Genomic DNA, 21,370 nt, shown 5'->3' on the forward strand with positions numbered 1-21,370 from the left:
GTACCTTGAATAATATTTTGTTCCTTATCCAATGGGCACTATGGACGGCTATGATCACGTCATTGCGCGAGACGTCATGTTTCAGATTTGTCAAATAATAAAGTATGATATAAGATAGAATTGACGTTTTAATACCCCCATATCAATAAAAAGTTAGTTTTGAGGGCCAACGCAACTTCCATGCGCCATGGTTAATAATTAGACAGACTGTAATTATTCACAAATCTGCACATGTCGTTTTTGGTCACCAAAGACGTCGAATGGCAACGGAAGTAAACTAGACATTGCGAACACGACAAAAAACAACAGTCACATTAAACCTTTTGTATTAATAAATATATTTTGTTTCCAACCAGTGAGCTGATTTATTTAATGGATAGATATTTTCGTTTTTACTAAACTTGGTAGCTATTTCTATATAATATACCAAATAATTCTCCTTGATTTGCCGCCCTTCGAGCAACCGCCGACTCCAAGCGATGCTCAATCTGCCTGCCCCCACGGGACGTCACTGTATTTCCAAGATTGACCGTATACAATATTAACAATAAATGTCTTAAATAGTATAAATTATACTAGATTTATTTTTGACCGATTTTATCAATGTTATATGTAAATATATTTTTTTTATATTAACAATGGAAAAAATGCCAATCCCGGGATTGTCAAATTGTAATCCCGAAATCCCGGGATCAGAATTTTGGCTCGGGATTGGATTCCCTAGTCAGTGTGTAAGGCATTGGCTCCTTACGTCAGGTATTCAAGGTTCGATTTCCGGTGACCGGTCACATTACATTTATTTAATTTTCGCTCAGAAAAATATTGTAGCAATAAATTTGCACTATTCGTGACATAATCTCTCCTACAATAGAGCTTCTTCACTAGAAGAGGAACCCTTTTTGGTTTGCAGAAAAGGAGCTACTTCAGATGGAGAATAAGTAGGAGTTTACAAAAAATTTATGTTAGTATAGTTAGTTAGTTTAGTTAATAGTTTCTCAAACGAGTATTTTCCGACTAACTTTCTTCAAGGCATGCTAGCCTTTCACTCTCTTGAAGCTCGTAGGTCACTTCTGCTCTTAAAGCATTTTCCCTGCTCTCACGTGGTATACTTTCCAATACCGATATTTTGGAAAATTTGAATTTTTATGCACCCGTCAATTACATACGTGGTTGCAGCCATGACCTATTTTGGGTGAAAGCTGTTTTCTCATGTCAGGCTCACCAGGCACCAATAGCGAGGGATGTGCGGCTGGTCAATGCACTCCCTAGAGATGTAGACATTTTTAGCGAAGCATTATGTATTCTGTTTTTAAAATTCTATTTTATTGCATAATTTGTATTTTTTTGAATTATTGTTGTTTTTTTTAAAATTCTATTTCTTTTCATAAAAAATTATTTTTTGCTTTGTTTTCTTTCTCCACCTAGTTTTTTTCTATTTTATTTACTTGTACTTTTTATTCTAAATGTCATGTTGTGAACGTCTTGTATTAATAATTCGTAATGTGCTCAATGAGTCTTTTTTAAACATATATATATATGATTTTTAACATAACAGACCGTGAGACCCAACGACAGTTGTGTAGTTAAACAGTAATGTAATCAGTAAAATAAGTGAAACAATCACAAATACCCAGGCTTTGAGAAAATCACATAAATTTATTGTGACCTCACCAGGCACCAATAGCGAGGGATGTGCGGCTGGTCAATGCACTCCCTAGAGATGTAGACATTTTTAGCGAAGCATTATGTATTCTGTTTTTAAAATTCTATTTTATTGCATAATTTGTATTTTTTTGAATTATTGTTGTTTTTTTTTTAAATTCTATTTCTTTTGATATAAAATTATTTTTTGCTTTGTTTTATTTCTCCACCTAGTTTTTTTCTATTTTATTTACTTGTACTTTTTATTCTAAATGTCATGTTGTGAACGTCTTGTATTAATAATTCGTAATGTGCTCAATGAGTCTTTTTTAAACATATATATATATGATTTTTAACATAACAGACCGTGAGACCCAACGACAGTTGTGTAGTTAAACAGTAATGTAATCAGTAAAATAAGTGAAACAATCACAAATACCCAGGCTTTGAGAAAATCACATAAATTTATTGTGACCTCACCAGGTCGAATCCAGCGCTCCCGGTTGGAAGGCCAGTGCCTTACGCACTGGACTACGAATATGGAAGAGTATGCCTGGCGACGTGAGTTTTAGGCACCCACGCGAATAAATCCTGCGTCTACACCAAATCCGGTGTAATATCATCCCAATAATATGCTTGATAGGAAATAAATTGTAACAATTATTAATCGCTGTGGAACTGATCACTATAATCGTTCAGCATCACAATATGTTTTTGTGGTTTTGTTGTCTAATATCTTTTTCTTATTAAACCAAATATATTTTTTACTATCGCCATAATAATATGATTATGTAATATATACTAGGGCATTTTAAATGAATCACAATCCTCATCAGTGAGGAAACGAAAACGAAAAATAGTTTAAAGTAAAGCTAATTAGTCGTGCGTGCTACCTGTACTCTTGTATGACTGTAAGACATAGCATCTTAGAGTAGGTACCTATACGTTTTATAACTTTGCACTTTTTACTACACAGATACGCTTCTTTGCCTGATTAGCTCGTATACAATCGATATAGATCAAATGATATTCACTTGCATAATAACTTAATATATTTAATAATAAATAAATAGATAATATATCTATGTAAAATAATGTTTTTAGAATATAGAGAGCATAGTTATGAAGTGACAACTCTACCAACCTTCAAAAGTTTCGACTTTTTTTTTGAGCTTTGAGAAATGATGTATCCGTCGAATCATAGAGGTACATTGCTACGACCGCGTTGCAATCACACGAGTTGGTGAGCGGACACGGCAGCCGTCGGTGATTGAAGTAGTCACTAAGATTCTTTTCACGTGGTTGAAACATGTGTTCCGGATGCCGACACTCCGTACTCTTGTAGCTCTGACCTCACCTTGCAGTGGTACTACAAAAGCGATAGACGTGCTGCAGGTCTCACATGGCGCGAGGAGCGAGACGTGGCGATGGACTTAGGGAAGTGGCTCGACATTGTGCTAGCCATTTGCCCCAACACTGCGACATGGTAGGGTAAAGTATGTAAGTAATTAGACACTATTTAAAAGATTACATTTACTTACCGAGGAAAATTGGAAGCCATTCATAATAAGTTATACGCTGGAAACATGCTATCAGTATGCGACGTGCCTCTTGGTAGACTCTTTCGTCGAGCCATGTCGGATTTATTTTTGTCAGCTCATATGCTATGCGGTTGTGCTCTCTCAGGAATAGTATCTGTATGATGGTCAGGTGAGGATTCTGATTGGTTCTTGAGTCACCTAAAGGTTAGATATTTTCATTACGGTATTTTACCAGTCTCAATACTCTTGTTTTTCTTTCTTTCTCACGAGGTAACATTCCAGAGAGATACTCGTACCACCAAACGTTGCCAATGTCGGATAAATATTATACTATTATTGACAGCTTCATGTTTCATTGAGTAGGTATTTTTAAAGATTCGGTTTATGTTAAAATAACTATAAATACACTTAAGGGGGGACATGCTCGTCGAAGGTCAAAATTGAGTTTTTATTGTATTTTCAAACCATGATCCTGGACACTCCTTAAACGTTGTAGATAATCTATTTATATAATTTTGAAGCCTTATTATCCTTTATAGTTATTTTAAACATTTGATGACTGCATAAAGTATTTTTGTTACATAAAATAGTATTCTTTTAAACCTCTCGCTCTAATGTTTTAGAATATAGTCATATTTCGGTACATAACTGTGCAGTGGTGTTAAGATTTTTTACGTTTATTAATTTTTAAACGCATTTATGAAACCATTAGTATAATTTATTACGAGATAATTTTTGTAAAATATTCACGATAAGAAATTATATTGATAATCTCTGTGATCCCAAATTTGACAAGAATTAGGCATTTTATTATTCAAAAAATCGGCAAGATTGACACATTTGAAGATGATTCTAAAGATATTTATTATAAGCTATGTTTTTGACCATTCAAGTGTGATAAACATCTTATGAATAATGATTGCTTTATAATAATTATTGACCTAAGAATAAGGTAGTGTTTTTTTGAAATACGCCATTTCTTTTGTCATTCCCCAGTGATTAAGCTACAACATACGGCCGTAGCTATAAATTTAAAAACTGTAATTGAAGTAGGGAGTAAAATGATATTGACGCGCGTGTTTGAACATGTACCGTTTAAAAAAAAAAAAAAATCGGTTAGGTACATGTTCAAACACGCGCGTCAATATCATTTTACTCCCTACTTTAATTATAGTTTGTCAATTTATTGCTACGGCCGTATGTTGTAGCTTAACCACTGGGGAATGACAAATGAAATGGCGTATTTCAAAAAAACACTACCTTATTCTTAGGTCAATAATTATTATAAAGCAATCATTATTCATAAGATGTTTATCACACTTGAATGGTCAAAGACATAGCTTATAATAAGTATCTTTAGAATCATCTTCAAATGTGTTAATCTTGCCGATTTTTTGAATAATAAAATGCCTAATTCTTGTCAAATTTGGGATCACAGAGATTATCAATATAATTTTTTATCGTGAATATTTTACAAAAATTATCTCGTAATAAATTATACTAATGGTTTCATAAATGCGTTTAAAAATTAATAAACGTAAAAAATCTGAACACCACTGCACAGTTATGTACCGAAATATGACTATATTCTAAAACATTAGAGCGAGAGGTTTAAAAGAATACTATTTTATGTAACAAAAATACTTTATGCAGTCATCAAATGTTTAAAATAACTATAAAGGATAATAAGGCTTCAAAATTATATAAATAGATTATCTACAACGTTTAAGGAGTGTCCAGGATCATGGTTTGAAAATACAATAAAAACTCAATTTTGACCTTCGACGAGCATGTCCCCCCTTAATCGTATTACATGATAGCTATTTCAATTAAATGTAAAAACTCAAAGGTTTCACAACGATTTTTTCATATCATACATAAGGAGAGCTGTAAAAATCCATTTTTTTTGGTTCAGGTAAAAAATCAAATGGGATTCGGTTTCAGTTAAAAAAGAATATAAGTACTAACTATAGATATACTATCACAAATCGTCCTGTGTTAAAATTTATAAATAAGGTCATCACAGCATAAAAAGTATTGAATGATATTATGTCAAATGTTAGCATGTGGCGCCCTCGCTCAGCTGATAACTTATACTTACTGGTGGATCTATATCAGTTATAATATTATTATATTGTATATTATGGATATTTATTTTAATAATCAAAAGTAGGTAAGTATCTAGATTAGTGTTTCAAGATATCCTTTTATTTAAAAATACCTCAGAATTTAGGTAGGTACTTATATTATGTACAAATATATATACTTATGTGTTTTCGAATGATGTTACAAAACTAAAAAAAACCCAATCCGGTACTCCCATAGTCTAAATGCGTTCTGGAAGATTTGGAATCAATGGTTACGGTTTCTATTTAAGAAAATAATTAAGGTGTTCTTAAGGTTCTATGGTTCGGTTTCCGTTCTATTTCCAGCTCTAATGTCCATACACCAGTTATCTTAAGATTTACAAAATTTGTGAAATGTATGGTCTGGTAAGAAAAAAAAATATTATTAGGGACCTGGCCCATTAATAAAACAATAAAGCATTTAGAAATTTTTGTATAATTATTCATTAGCTGGGAACACTGTATATCAGCGTTGTCCAACTGGCGGCCCGCGGGCCACATGCGGCCCGTCAAAGTTTTTTTTGTGCAAATTTTTCATCAAACATTGGGAAGAGAATTACCCATCATACATTAAAATATGAAAACATTTCATTATAATACTAAATATTAAAAATACTTTTTCAAAACAAAGAAATATACTGCTTAATTTTTCCAGCTTGAAAAAAACATAAATTTGTTTATGAGAATTAAAATATTGCGTTACAAATAAATAAATATGACTAATTAGCTGTTTTATTTGTCGGGCAACATTTTGCCCAACGTCATCCCTTGTAGAACTTATAAGTACGTATTAGTATAATCTTTGTTTTGTAAACGTAATTAATTTATGATGAATATTTTTTTTACAAAAATAAATAACTTAATAATATTATTGTTATTATTATTTCTAGTTATGTTATTTTTGTTTTTTGTATAAAAAATAACCTTTGAATTGACATTAACTGACTTTTCATTTACCTATCCTCTTTGGCCCCGAAATGTTTGCTAAAGAAAAAATGGCCCGCGGCCTAAAATAAGTTGGACAGCAGCGCTGCTGTATATAATTATTACTTACTGTACGTGTTTATTGTTTAATAAAATGTAACAAAATAGGATACCTACCAGTTAGATAACAAGCGTTCTCAGTTCCCTGACTGCAGGGACAGTTGTCTCTGACATTGGTCTCTCTCGGAGGATAGATTTTGTTATTCCTTATGTCGACTCTGAGTTTGCCACCCACGAGACTTCTTAACCCTCTACCCAACACGTCATTAAGTCCGTACACATTTGATAGGTCAATAAAAGAGGATACCACGTTGATCTGGAAATAGATACTAATATATAGATACATGGGTAGTTTAAGTTTAGTAACGCACTTAGAGATTTTAACCATCCTTGCCCACAGACATCAATTATTCTCTTACCAAGAAAGAGATGAAGCCGAATGAGATCTTTAAACAGGTGATAGTTGTTTATATGGAGTCTGCTTCTTCAAAGTCAATTTTGGGAGTATGAAGTGTAAGTTGAAAGCTTAATTAATTATATGGTACACTGAATAAATTGGTATATTGGCAGATACGAAAATAATTCATGAAATATTGGACATGTCGTTAGTGCGGTGTGTCCCATTAATGCTGAAATCATTTAAAAAGGACATTAGGCTCCGGTACTTATATAAAAACTTGATGAGATTTGATCAAGTATTTTGTTGCCATAGTTTATCATGGCTGACCCTCCCTCACCCTGGAGTGGTGCTACAAAAAGGATATACGCTCTGTAGGTCTCACGTGTCGGAGGCGCGAGACGTGGAGATGGATCGAGAAAAGTGGCGTGATCTTGTGCTTGCCCTATGCTCCATCATTGGTAGTAGGGTGAAGTAAGTAATTTAGTTATGGTGGCTAAAAATCATATATCAAATACAGTCAAAAATTAAGAACATTTAATCGAACCACAAGTTTCCTTTCATCCCTAAAAAGTTACGCATGGAAAATCTGGTTGAAATGTTATGGCAACTTTACTGTCTTCTGGGGATAATGGAAGATTTTTACTCATTGAGCGTATATTATCTACTATACAAAATAACAATACTTAGTTTTATAAAATAGGCACTGGAGCCCAATAACAGTAGTGTAGTTAGTAATAGAAGTGAAAAAAATTACATAATAAACACACAGACTTCGAGAAAATCACATAAATTTATTGTGACCTCACCAGGAAACATTAAAAACAAAATCCCTTGGAACTGTCATCGTTTTCACGCTGAGATAGATAATAATTATAATGAACACCTCCCATAGCTTTTTAAAATCATATTTTAATATTTTATTTCAATATTTTTGTCGTTTGTGCCCCATGAATTTACCACCAGATATTTGTAGCGATTTGAAAACTGAAGCTCAAATCAAACTGTTTCCGTATTAACTGATATGGTGGAAGATCATAAGGTTTGTGTAGCTACCTGCTGAGCTGGCGCGTTTGATGAGGAGCATCCCATGTCTTTGTCTGTGACAGTTCTTGAGAAGTTAGTGCACCTGATGCCAGCTCTACCCATGGTGGCATCGGTCTCGGGAATTTTGACGGGGTAACAGTATCGACCGCATTTTACAGGTGACACTTGACCACTTGCCGTGCAACACGGAATAGCTGGAAAGAATTGGATTTAAATGTTTTGTGGTAATTTAATTATATTTAATTTAAAATTAATTATGTTTAAAAATAATTTTAGCGCCATCTATACATGCGACTTTAAAGAACTTTCCTAATATCCATTCAAAATGGTTAGTATTCCGATATTATAGATAGCCAGTATGTAGGCCTTTCATTATAAGTAAGAAGTTTTAAGTGAACAAAATAATTCAGATTAATCAGATCTAAAGCAGCTATGATATTATATCAATTATAGCAATATCAGCAGAAACAATACCACGCAACGCGCAACAAAAATTATCTTCAATATTAAAATTAGCGTGACACCAGTAGTAAAGTTTAAAATAATTAATGTGAATTATGGTCTCAGATCTGTGCCAACGTCTCTCCTCTGGCTCACAACGCTTGGAGATTAGCTTGGAGACCCCACGATCAATGATACCCACTGTCCACTCCAGCAACTTTTATCAGTATAATTAATGAAATGATTCTGAGAGCAACATTTTGAGCAAAGAATGAAGATGAAGTGTGGTGCATACGACACACCCCCGAAATCTACGAGGAATTTGGGGAACCCAACATAATCCAAACCGTCCAAACTTCCCGACTTAAATAGGCTGATCATGTTCAACGAATGGGCCTGGCCTGACCAGTCTAGAACGTTTTTGATGTGAAGAGTATTGGACAACCAAAATTGCGGTGGTTAGATGGCGTAGCTTTGGATGTACGAGCAATTGGAATCCCGGATTGGAGGAGGATCGCGAAGGATAGGCTGAACTGGGGAAGATGATTTGTGGAGGTCAGACGTCATACCGGGGTGTTGCTCCACGAATGTTAATGAAGTAATTTTATGCGTAATTTATTAAAATAATTAAAAGTAAAATTTATGTGTCGATCTTTAATCGTTCTTAGCCCCTCCGTATCAATGTTGAGGAAACGTAAACTCGAATTTGAATTGGTTACACGGTAAAAAATGACAAATATTCACTGGTTGTATTAATTGTACAGGGGAAGATATAGGACGAAAGTATTTCGTGAATGAAGAATTTGTGCCAATTCTTCGATTAAAGACACTTTTAATAGCCGCATTGTAGAGGACGGGAATGTTGTATGAGAAGAATTTGCTTTACTTACGTGGAGGTTCTTTGAGGAGAGACATATCGTGAGCTAAAAATTGTCCAAATTGCATTGCGCTTAGTGTGTAGCTGGGATTTCCAAGTTGTCCAGTGGGGAAGAGGGAGGTACGAATGAGCCGAGCTGAAGGAAGGGCGTAGCCGTCGGCGCCTCGTCTGGCCATCTTTATACCTGGAGAAATAATAACACATGTAAAGAGCGTAATGCGGAGATGAAATAATAATAATAATAAACAATTTGTAACAATAGTAGTTAACACGTTGCCCGTCGCACTTACTTCCTAGCAAATATTACCAAGTAGCAGTAGCACCTGACCACCGGTCAACATTCTATGTCGTCTTCTTGTCTCCCCTCTCTCACACGTTTACACGTGTGTTCTGTCTTACTGTCTTTATTCTGGTATTTCAAACTTAATTATTTATCTGTGAGCTGCTTTATCAGCCCTGTTGAGTCCCTATCACGCGATGCTGAACTCGTTTATTTGTCAAGCGGAAACGCTTAGATGATGGTTCTCCCTCATCTACAACGTTGATATTTTTTGATTTATTGTGTATCGTTCCCAAGGAAGCAGTAAGTTACAGTACTCTATCCCTATTTTAATTACGCTTAAATCTTAGATAACACATTAATTTCTTGATACTCTAATCTAATCACTCAATTTGCTTTTACCGCACTGTAAGCATCTGTCAAACTATTGTGAGAGCTTTATTTATTTTCTTTAACGACCTGATTAAATTTAATGATTTTTCAAATTTATAATTTACGTTTAGACGTCTGTGGTTAATATTATGCCTTCTCTCTGTCTCGCTCCCTCCCTCTCATGCATTGCAGATAATTATTCAAGATAAATACAAGTATACCTATAGGGTAATAACAATATAAAGATAATAATAACACATTATGTATGCAGGTATTTTTTTTTAATGTATACAATTTCATGGTTATTTGTTTTAAATGCTAATGCTGTATTTTCTTAAATTTCACCTGTATCTACATTAAATTTATGTAGATATTCGTCATTTCGTTACGTCATTATACTCGTATTATACATACATTAGCATAATAAAATCTATATGGGCCGACATGCTCAGCGTAGGTTAAAATGGAGCTTTTATGGAATTTTCAGAGTATAACCCTGGACATTCCTTAAACGTTGTAGTTAATCGATTTATTTAATTTTGAAGCCTTATTATCCTGTATATTTATTTTAAACATTTGATGACCGTATAGGGTATTTTTATTACATAACATAGTATTATTTTAAACCTCTCGCTCTAATGTTTTAGAATATAGTCTTAGAAAAAAAACCCTAAAGGAAGAAGTCGAACGGTGTGAAATAAATCACATAATGGTTTTTATCCATCATCAGCGTAATTCCAATTGAATTTTTATAATGTACTTACAATCTTTACTACCAGCTGCCCACAAACCACACTAAGTCGTAACTTTTTCATGATGTGTAGGACTCCAGGATTTCCAAATCTTCACATCCGGTAGTTTTGCGTATCAACGTAACCGTTTCGTTTGATTAATGGCATTTGATTATATAAAAAAATATCATGTAATTTTCGCTGCACTATAATGATAATTGTAGTTAAACCATTATTTTGATAATATTTTTATACGATTTGTACCCGTTGTTGTACTGTACAATTTTTCACGACTAATTTCCAATATATCAAGGGTATTTATATTAAATTTGAAATGCCAAAGTGACCGTGAAAAATTGCTGCAAATATCCTAGCCTGCGGGCCCGTTTCGGGATGTGGGGACCATGGTATAGGTACACCGAGTGCAATAGCCAAAAGACCGATAAACGAGAAATTAGGCTGTGAAGAAGAAAAAGAGCCTATGGGACTAATTTACATTCTCCTCCTTGCCCCCCCCCCCCAATATTAAATCCTGGGTGCGCCACTGGAGTAAATAATATTGTAATATAAATAATAATGTGAATTTATATATGAATATGAGATTGCTGTTTCTGATAGTAAAAACGTAATGAATGAGTTAGCGAGATTTAAAATAGTAAATCAAATCATGGTGTAAATCTAATAAGTCAGTCAAATATGAAACTGTCATAAAACGTATGAGATCATGGTGGAATTACTTTGTTAATAGTGCGAAGCATTGTTTTTTCCAATCTTTCTCATTTTTATCAATTTATGTGAAAAAATAAAATGAATCGGCAACTTACACATGTTTATAAATCAAATTTCAGTCAAACTCAGTTTATTTCTAATGTAGTTATTTGTTATTAAAAGTATTTTTTCTGTTGTATTTTCGTTTTTATTTTATTTTCCATAAAAATTGATAAAAAAATCAATCCCGAAAGTTTCGGAATTATGTTTATCAATCCCGGGATCACGGGATTGGAATCCCTAGTTGTGACGAATTCTTTAAAAATAAAACTTACTGTCTGCATATCGTCCTGCCATAATCCTGTGGTAGGTGCTATTGGGAACCCCCCATTCGGGATGCAGAAAGTTTGTGCAAGAGCCGTCCATTCTTCGGTAATACGTGTTGGTACACGGTGCCACTTTCAGACCACAGCAGGGGGGCATAAACATCTCCGTTCTATAAAAAAAATCAGGATATGAATAAAGATGTTGCCAACCCAATTCATTGTTAATTGCCGCCCACGATAGCCGAGTGGTAAAGTGTCGGCGTATAAAAGATTGAATGATTGTCGTAAATATATCAGCCGAAAAATAATGAAAAACTTCATTAAACAAAAACATATAATACCCATAACAAAGTGATCTCCCATGGGGGCAGGCAGGAGATGCGAATTCTAAAGAGCGGGAAATTAAGGGATGAATACTATCATTACACGATGCGGTCACTTCGTTAGAAAGCACCGACACCTTTGTTTAAATAAATCACAAGGGGGCCTCCAAACTCTCAGTAGATGATATGTACATAATTTTTTACAAGATTGGATTGGATTTACAAGGATGACAAGTTGGATTTGTCAGTTTAAATTTAAAAAATAGATAGGTGCACCTAACGGTTTTGCATAAATTTGAGACTAAAAATGAGACAAAAGACATTTCAGTATTCTATATTTGTTTGTTTGTTTTTTATTTACTTCATATCAAGTACAATTTTGAGCATATTAAGCATAATAATTGAACAGAAAATTTAAAGACGTTGTATATTAAAAGTTCTTTTTATCTTGTAATTATTAAAATTCATTTAGTCCAGTAAAATATCTGAAATTATGGATATTTTATAGATATGGATAGACTAATATTTTTTAACCTTTATCTTTTATGGCTTGGTTTACGGAGGGTTTGGTTGAATTTTAAAAGGTTACCTACACTATCTGCAATTTGTAGTCTTAGCTCAATAAAAAAAAATATGTGTAACTAAAAAGGTTTAGGGAGTACTATGTATGTGAAATCTTAACAGCCTACCTCCATCCTTCGCCACTGGTATACTATATGTACACATGGATATGGTCTAATCCAGGGGTCGGCAGTTTGTCAAGTGAGAAGAGCCAAATTGTCAAGGAAACAGGATAACAAAGGTACCAGAGAGCCGCATATATGTAATATACATATGGATATAGATTTTTAGGAGGAAAAAGTTAAGATTTTTTTATTAAAAAAATTAATTATCCATGCATCGCTTTTGATAGCTTTACTATATCTGGCAAATGGCTACTTATTTTTAATTGAATACATGGTTGTAAATTTTTATCCGTTATTCTGCTTCCAAGTTTATTTTTTATTTGGTTCATAGATGAGAATGTTTGTCGCATATATATGTAGAGCCAAAGATTGTGAGAATATCAAAAGCTTGTTTTTTTTAACGCGTCATATGTTTCAGGCAAACTATTCCATGTATCAAATATTATTGTTTCTATTTTAGGAAGTTGTTTTATAGCTGTTCACTTGTGCTGAGAAATAAAATTGGATTTCGTGTTCTTCCAAGCGGCTGGTCAGATCTGTGAATTTGTTGCTCCGCGGTTCCTTGCTTTTTAAATCTATTAACTGCAAGCAACACGTGTGAGCACACAGGTAAAGAATTTGAGTAGAGTGGTAGAGAGTATGCCACACGAGTCTTAAGTTTGTTCGGCGGTTCTACTTCATACACTCATAAGTTATAAGGCTGCTTGAAATGAGGTGAAATCGGAGTTTATGTCTGAAGAGCCGCATATGGCTTAGGAAAAATAAATATTCTCAAATACTTACGGTTTTGGAGGATAAGACAACATGGCTTCGTTCGGATCATAATCGTCAGAGTTTGTGGCATCGAAGAGAGCCACTGATTTCGGAGTCAGTTCCAAAATCCCCAAAATCAGCCCCAAAAACATAAACTTAAACATCTCGAATAGAGTTTATTAATAATTATTGTTTCTTTGAGAAGATTATTTATTGTGCAACATTTCATCTGACCAAATGAATGGTACAATATCTGGGCCTCTCGGATTTGGTAGCACTTATAAGCTAATTTTGATGTTTACACAAAATGGCTAAGTCCACAAACTTAGAAAAAGATAACAACTGTGTTAATAATGTACGTTTCAGTTATGAATTAAATTATGCTTGTTCATCTTAAATTCCATTTTTTTTACCGATCACATCACAATTATTATTCTTGATAGGTAGGTACATTGTTATTATATTGACTGTTACATTACTTACCTACATATATATTATTTTATTTACGACATTTTTATTTCAATTTTAAAAGAATTGGCAACAGTGGTGTAGTTATAATATTGTAATAACGTCGGTTTGAGGCGAAAGGGCACTCGTTTGAAAAATTCAACAAATTCGTGGAGTTACTGCCAAAAGTTGATAAGTCGATAATTTTGGTATTTAGAGTTAACAAGGGATTATGTGTATATTATATATAAAATATATGCTAGAAAAAATCAAGGTTATCCGATATATAGCATGGTATGCACATAAAGCATAAAAATTAGCATTATGCATGCCAAACTGTCAAATTGTATTATTAATTAAATTTAATAAAACGATCGTACGTCTTTCACTTTTATTTAATATATCTACCGGTTTCGTACCTAACTGTATTTATTCCATTATGCTAAAATTCGTAAAATTATTTATTTTGTCGTCAAGCATAGATATTACTATAAACAGAGCGTTGGAGCAGACCCTTTTTTTAATTGCTCCGCTCCAGCTCCGCTCCGAGACCTAATACTTGCTCCGGCTCCGCTCCAGGGTCTGCTTCGCTCCGGGTAAAACGTTTTAATAAGTATTATATGTATTCAAATGTGAAAAAAAAATAAGAAGTTTTAAAATAATCGTCGTTTTCATTATTAATCCTATTAAATAAAATTACCGGCAGCAAATCGTCTCTCATTATTTGCCTCTTCTGTCAAAAAAGTGAGGTTATTTATCACTCGGCAGTGTTGCCATATTTCATATAATTCCACTGTTGCAAAGTGTCAAAATATACTGTTTTCATTGGATTTTAGGACGAAAATGTAATAATAAAAAAACATCCGGAGCAGTGGATCAGCTCCTGCTCCTGGTAAAATCCCATTGCTCCAGTGCTCCGTGCTCCTGGTCCGAGCTCCGCTCCAACGCTCTGGTTATAAAATTTTGGGTTGAAATACTCTAAAATGGTTTGTAAAATGAAAAATATGTATCATAATCGCCAATACAACCCAACGTGGGTCTTGGATGTTACCAGAAAACGTCTAAACTCTGCTCCGTATGCCGGCAACGCAATTTTGCGGTAAAACCGTTTAGACCTTACGGTAAAACAAATCAACTTGCGCGAATCGACGACTGAATTTCAAAGTAAATTTTGATAATTCGGTGGCTGCGTGATTCTATTGATCATAAATATCAAAAAGTGAGTACAGCTCGGTTTGACAATTAATTAACCATTTATTTAGTTTTATGTAAGTAAAAAACACTGGTTATTTAATCTTTTTAGTGTTCAAGCCTCTGTTACCCTCTTAATAGTGTTTAAATAAGTTACATCCGCGTGTTATTTCATAGAAAATTTAATAACTGCAGCACTGAAAAACGTGACAACTTATACTACGTATCAATAACATAATTAGTGATATATTTGTAATAGTCATACACATAATGTAAATGTGCATAGAATATTGTAATCTACTTCGTTTTATCTATTTTGGTTCTACCAATCAGTTAGTATCTTTAAAAAAAAAATATTCAGCTATAAACATAGTAATTGTATGCATAATATTATCAAAAACCTCCTTTCAATAATTAGCTCACTCTACATAATATATATATATATTTTTTATATCATTATTAAAATATATGAAAAATGATGCAGAATATTCGTAGTTTTTATTATATATTTTACACTGTTGAAAGTATGTCAAGGTCATGGCCCCCATAAGGAGGGGGGGGTGATAGGGCTCTAGCCTGGGGCTCAGGGTCATGGGGGGCCCGGCGTGGTGAGTCGACCAAATAAGTGAGATAAACACACACACGACAAATTTGCTCTAATAGTAAAAAAAATCGGCTGCGCTATTTTCCTTTCATAATGGTTATATTTTAGAATATGTGATTGTGTGATGTAATTTTGAATTGTGTCATTACTTGATAACTCCGTAATTCAAGTGGATGTAAGTATTAAAAATACACTAAACACCCTCAATTGTACCGTGAACGACATTTGGAAAACGCTACTATAGAGCGTCATATTGCCTTTGTGATAGGTAGGGGGCCCCGACAAAGATCCTAGCCTTGGGGCCCACTTCAGGATGTGATCATATCATATTCAGGATAAGATCATATTAAATCAGTCGATATTGCCTTTCAGCTGGATTGATATAACAGTAAAAGTAGTGATGGTATATAAAAGTAATATTTGTGAAGATATTAATATTCTGAATTCATTTGAATACATCCCCACTAGACAAAACACCCGACGGGACAACCTGTAACCGCTGGATTCGGGTCAGTGTGTTTTTCCATTTAAACAACAGCGATTTTCACTAGTAGTTCTTACATGGAATGCTCATCGAATTCAATATATTCGATGGTGCAGATCACAAACCTTCTTAGTCAAAAAATACGATTTTCCAGGGGCAGGTTGAAACTGATTTATTTGCAGCATAATACGATGAATATGACATAGGAGTTTTAATTAAAAGATCAATAAACTCGGCTATATTTCTCTTTGACATATGAGGTAAAGTTCAACAGATCCGTTAAATTTCTGTTGATTTTTTGATATCATAAAGTCAAAATCATAAAATTTGACATAGAAGGTTTGTGATCTGCAAAATCGAATAGAATTTTACATTCTCAAATCTTGTGAATTATTCGATGAATAATATAAGTAGTTTATTAATGTGCTGGTATTAACTAAGCCACCGCGAGGGATATAAATACAAAGCCTTGTTTTCATTGCTAGACTTAGCAGTAGAGTCCGACGGCAAGTACTTAGTATTCTTATAACTCTACCAAGGAGAACGCAATTAGTATAGTAAAGTACTATAATTATCTTGGTAGAGTAGAGAAAGATTGCACGGTGGGATAGTAACTTTGCTGCTCGCCTCCCACCACCATCAAGTTCATGATGACCTGCAGAGCTATTCTAAATAGTTTCCGTTATTTTTCTTGATCCAAAATAACATGGATACCACTCGGAAAAATTACGTATACAAGCCGGTTATCTACAATAATTGGTCCAGTCCAGTTGGAGATTCTAATCGGATACATTCCTCTGACATTTAATCTGATCGAATGCGGTTCTTCGCATTAAAGAGTCTTTAGGTCCAAGCTTTTATCCAAAAAGTAAAAATTTCGGGTGATGAAAACGTGACAATCGCTCTGTATGAGTGTGAAACCTGAAGCCTAACAGAAATAAGAGAAGATTTAGATGTGACTCCTTTTCTTCTTTACAATAAAGCGATAGTCTACTGATGATAATTTTAATATCACTCCTGATCGTTATATATATATATTTTAAAAAGGATCAAATTTCGTGATTTTATAGATCCGTACAACACGTAAAAGCGTAAAATCTAATGATAAATTTAAAGGGGCGTTCCTCATTTGAAACGGAAGTGCAATTAACTGCAAAAGAGGGGTTTGTTAGTTCACAATTTCAGCACGTGGACAAGAAGTTCTTGTTCGGCAATAGTCAATGTCTTGAGGGCACGAATACTTAGAATTTAGATGTACCGGTCTGTTAGATGCGATGGATCTAGAGTTCTTCATAAAGTTTATGAAGGAATCCCTGCACATGGAAGAGAAGGGCGGATAACCGACTGGAGAGAGAAAGAGATGCCTGGAGGATTGGGTTTGTAGTCGGTCATGGACCGGATTGATCTATAATGCCAGCTTAAGTATGTTTATTAATTCGCTTAAAACATTTGAGTAATTGAAAATCATGGGCAATATTCAATACTTCGTATTTGTGCAATCTATTATCAGTTATTTTCATCATTCATCATAAGTCATTATAGATATATTGTATCCAGGGAACTCAGAAAATAAATAATGGGAACTGAAATACCTAACGGGTAAAGAGAAGCAGGCAACCGATCTCGAGTATGGAAGAATACTGGTTACATTTAAACACGTATCAAGAATACGTCATACCTACATTAAATACTGACAACTGCTCTCGGTTTATGAATTGACGCTCATTTAATATTGGTGTATTACACACTATTGCACGTCTATAATGCGTGGTTAATTTTCGTAGGACACTCACACATTCAAAACCCTTCGTCAAAATTTACTATATTGGTATTAGCCTATCGGAATTCCATTTGTTATCTGTTTTATGATTGTATTAAAACTGTCAGGTATTGATACTTACTGTGTGACATAGCTATTTTCCTACCCTACTCAGTAATTAAGGGTTGAGCGAATGAGTATCAACCGATTCATGTGCTACGCTTGGGATCTACATGCTCTGGCGACGAAATACAGTTTTAAATTTTGGGCGGCCCTTGTAGCTCAATGCGTTCGTCACTGGCTTCTCATCCAAGGTGTCCGGGATCGCATCCCGATGAGGTCACAATACATCTACGTGATTTTCTCAAAACCTAAGTGTATCACCGCTACTATCCTGCTACTTCACTACTTACATTTCATTGGGTCTCATGGTTTGTTGTAGTGTTAAAAATAAATAAATAATAATATCTGACTAATGCGGAAGATCTTTGGCTTCGTTTGAGGATGGCATCTGGTGTTTGCAATCGTGAGCTCTATTATAGGTCCAATGATGAGACTGATTTTGTCAGATTTACAGAATACTGTTCATAATAGTATAATTAATAATTAAAGACACAAGTGGATGGAGTGCTATGTTACATTTTATGACAAAGTCTTTTTATTGCGTGGATGAAGGTGTTATGTACCCATCTTTCATATGAATGTATCAAACATCTTAAAATAATCATTGGTCTGGCATTACGGCAAGGGATGAAGGGACTATGTTACTTAATTTTTTTTTAGTTTTAGTTTTATTTTGTTTTTCTAGTGGATGTAGGTGTCATGTACACTTTTTTATAAATAAATTACACATTTGAAGATTTTAACAAACTATTTCTGACGTTAGTAAAATTGTGTGATCCTTAGTTACCACTTGAATACATCACTAGTTAAATTATCCTCAACTGAAAAAAAATACATAAAAAAAACTTTGACCTCAATTTTTTTTGAGTTTGTGATTTTTTTGAAAAACTTTAATTTTGTAACATAACTCCTTCATCCACTTGTGTCTTAATTAATTGTATTCCTTGTCAGTGTGAATTTGAGATTGGTGAGTGCGCATAGTGCATGAAGATGCTGAAAGATGAAACCTGGGTCGCATAAAATGATTGAAATGGAATAGTAATAAACTTAAATTAGCAATCTGTAGTCAAGTGCGTAAGGTATATGTACGTACTGCGTACAATATATTAAATTTATGTGATTTTCTCCTAAGCTTGAATGTTTGTGATTTTTTTAACTTCTATTATTAAATACACTACTATGTCATTTAGCCCCATCGCCTGTTGTGATTATATTATATACTTATTATGTAGATATATATTTATAATGATTAGAATTTAAATTTAAATTCCGTCACGTATCCTCATTCGACAAACAAAACAAAATTTCATATATTTTATAATAACAATATATTTTATTTAATAGATAATTATTTTACAGCTCAAAATATTTTTTATAATAACAAAATGTACAAGATTTTCATATCCAGTGAACCGGCTAAATGATGTAGGGACTTACCTATATAATATCTATAGATTAGTGCACAAATGTTGTATTCCTAGTTTTGTATTAAAGAAGAATTCATTGGCAATATATTATATTATATTGGAATAAGCAAATCTCAAATATTATGTCATTTGGATGTACTGTACAATATTTTAAGTATAACTGTTTGATGCAGACGATTGTTTTGTCTATAATCAGAGCTGTTAGAACCCCCTGTCGATCAAAGGTTCGGTTTCTTTGTCAAATCAAAGCCCCAGGTCCGTAGTTCAGTTTCGTTTCTTTAGAAAACCAATAGGTATACTCGCATATCTAGTTAAATGTATATTATAGATATACTAGCTGACCCGGCAAACGTTGTTCTGCCATATAAATTATTTCTAGTGAATATTTTGGTTGTTAAATAAAAAAATAACGAATGTATCGTAAGTGTGTGGGGATGAGATCTATGACAGAAAGAGAAATAGAGCGCTGTAGACGATGACCGCCGATAAAAACAAAAAAGCATCAACCATTCATTTTCTCAATTCAAAATGAGTAATGATGTTCATAATGAATGAATTACCTGTGACAGGATCTCGTTTTTTAATGTTTATGCAATATCCGTCTTGTCCCTTCCAGAAAATTAGCGGATATTAGAGAGCGTCGTATGAACGGTGTGTGTCAGCGATGAACTCCAGATTATTGTTTCTTCTTTGAATCACGATTTCTCGCGTCGATGTGCGGTCGCCAACCATGATTCCAGCAATGTTGTCAACAACATGCGCATTGAATCGACGCACGTACTCTCCAGCTGGTGTTTTATCAGGATTGATGACAATAGCGTGATTGTCACTTTGCAATTCGTGCATGTGTGCTTTGAAGAATTTCAATAAATTATTGTGCTCATTCAACAGGGCGTGTAGTTCGCCGACGATGCGCCTGGCATTAGGCGAATTGAGGCTATTGCATCCACATGATTGATGTCCTCACCGCCCATGAAGTAGATTTGTAAAAATGTATGTGGTTCGTTTGGCATTGGCAGCAATGAGCCTACTTTGTGGTATACTTGGCCTTTGATTTTGAACGTAGAATGGAATTATTGACCATTTGCCGCAATATTGTGAACTATTTCTGTTGCTCCGAACGAAGTCATTTGGAAGCATGGATTGAAAGTGCGAATGGACTTCAGGAACAGGTTTGAATCTGGAACCGTGCCGATGAGCAAGCCGTTCAATGGTTCTGGTGGTATCTCAATTTCTGGTAGTTGCACTTTTCCTGATGCGCAACACATCCCGGCTGACTCATGTTTGAATTTGAGCGCATGACAATGGAGGCATTATTTGTCCATAGCAACAATCAGCACTTTCGGATGAGCGGAATATTCAATATCTGGCTCGTACTCGAATGCGAAACGAAGGAACGACGCGGATGTAAATATTCGATGTACTTGTTGGCGTTGTCGGTCATTTGCTCTGCGTGTATTAACTACGAACCGGCGCGCTTGGCTCCGTTCCAATTGTCGTTGTTGATTTCGTTCAGCTCGTGCCTCTTGTGATTGGGGTGCACGCAATTGCGACATGCCTACACGCACGTTTTTGTTCTCTTGTTGGATTTGTTCGTCTGTTCTTTCTGCTCTACTATTTCGCATGTTTGTTGCTTATCACTTTTTGTTTGTTTGTTTGTTTGTAATACACGCACATAAAAATAGATAAATTAAAATAAATCGTACAAAATTTTGCACGCACTGCGTTGTGATATGCCGAATGAAATGTCAAAATGACGCGACGCTTCTCTTGAATTCTTCTTGGACGTAGTGCCATCTGTCATTCAACAACATAAATAATTTCGTTCTGTTTGAAATACGAACGACGATTAAATTTGTTCATACAAAAATAATAAAATCACGCTTAAAAAATAGTAGGGTGTGGAGAGGGGAGTGAAAATTTGGGATTATAAGTATTTTTTTATGCCAAATAATTAAAAAAATACAAAAAAAAAATCGTCAAAAAAATAAAAGAAAATTTTTCTGGATAGAGATACTCTAATCACCTAGCGGTATGAAATATACTTGTTGATCTATTCTCATACCTAAAAAATATATATAAAAAAATTCATAAAAATCGGT

General features: G+C 34.1%; 1 protein-coding gene across 1 annotated transcript in view; it reads right to left on the minus strand.

Moving 5' to 3' along the window:
• LOC147073292 (peroxidase-like) overlaps nucleotides 1-13,488 on the minus strand; it is a 40,573-nt gene extending 27,085 nt beyond the window's left edge. The window contains exons 1-6 of the mRNA XM_085945394.1: nucleotides 13,264-13,488; nucleotides 11,481-11,641; nucleotides 9,068-9,238; nucleotides 7,746-7,930; nucleotides 6,410-6,608; nucleotides 3,183-3,380 (exon numbers count right to left, since the gene is read on the minus strand). Coding sequence (XP_085801520.1) covers nucleotides 3,183-3,380; nucleotides 6,410-6,608; nucleotides 7,746-7,930; nucleotides 9,068-9,238; nucleotides 11,481-11,641; nucleotides 13,264-13,397 — 1,048 coding nt within the window. The 5' untranslated portion in view covers nucleotides 13,398-13,488. The remainder of the gene's footprint in view (nucleotides 1-3,182; nucleotides 3,381-6,409; nucleotides 6,609-7,745; nucleotides 7,931-9,067; nucleotides 9,239-11,480; nucleotides 11,642-13,263) is intronic.
• Nucleotides 13,489-21,370: the final 7,882 nt, after the last annotated feature.

Source organism: Rhyacophila brunnea, unplaced genomic scaffold (genome assembly GCF_057557595.1).
Source record: "Rhyacophila brunnea isolate RB1 unplaced genomic scaffold, BYU_Rbru_1.0 scaffold_18, whole genome shotgun sequence".
Classification (NCBI taxonomy): domain Eukaryota; kingdom Metazoa; phylum Arthropoda; class Insecta; order Trichoptera; family Rhyacophilidae; genus Rhyacophila; species Rhyacophila brunnea.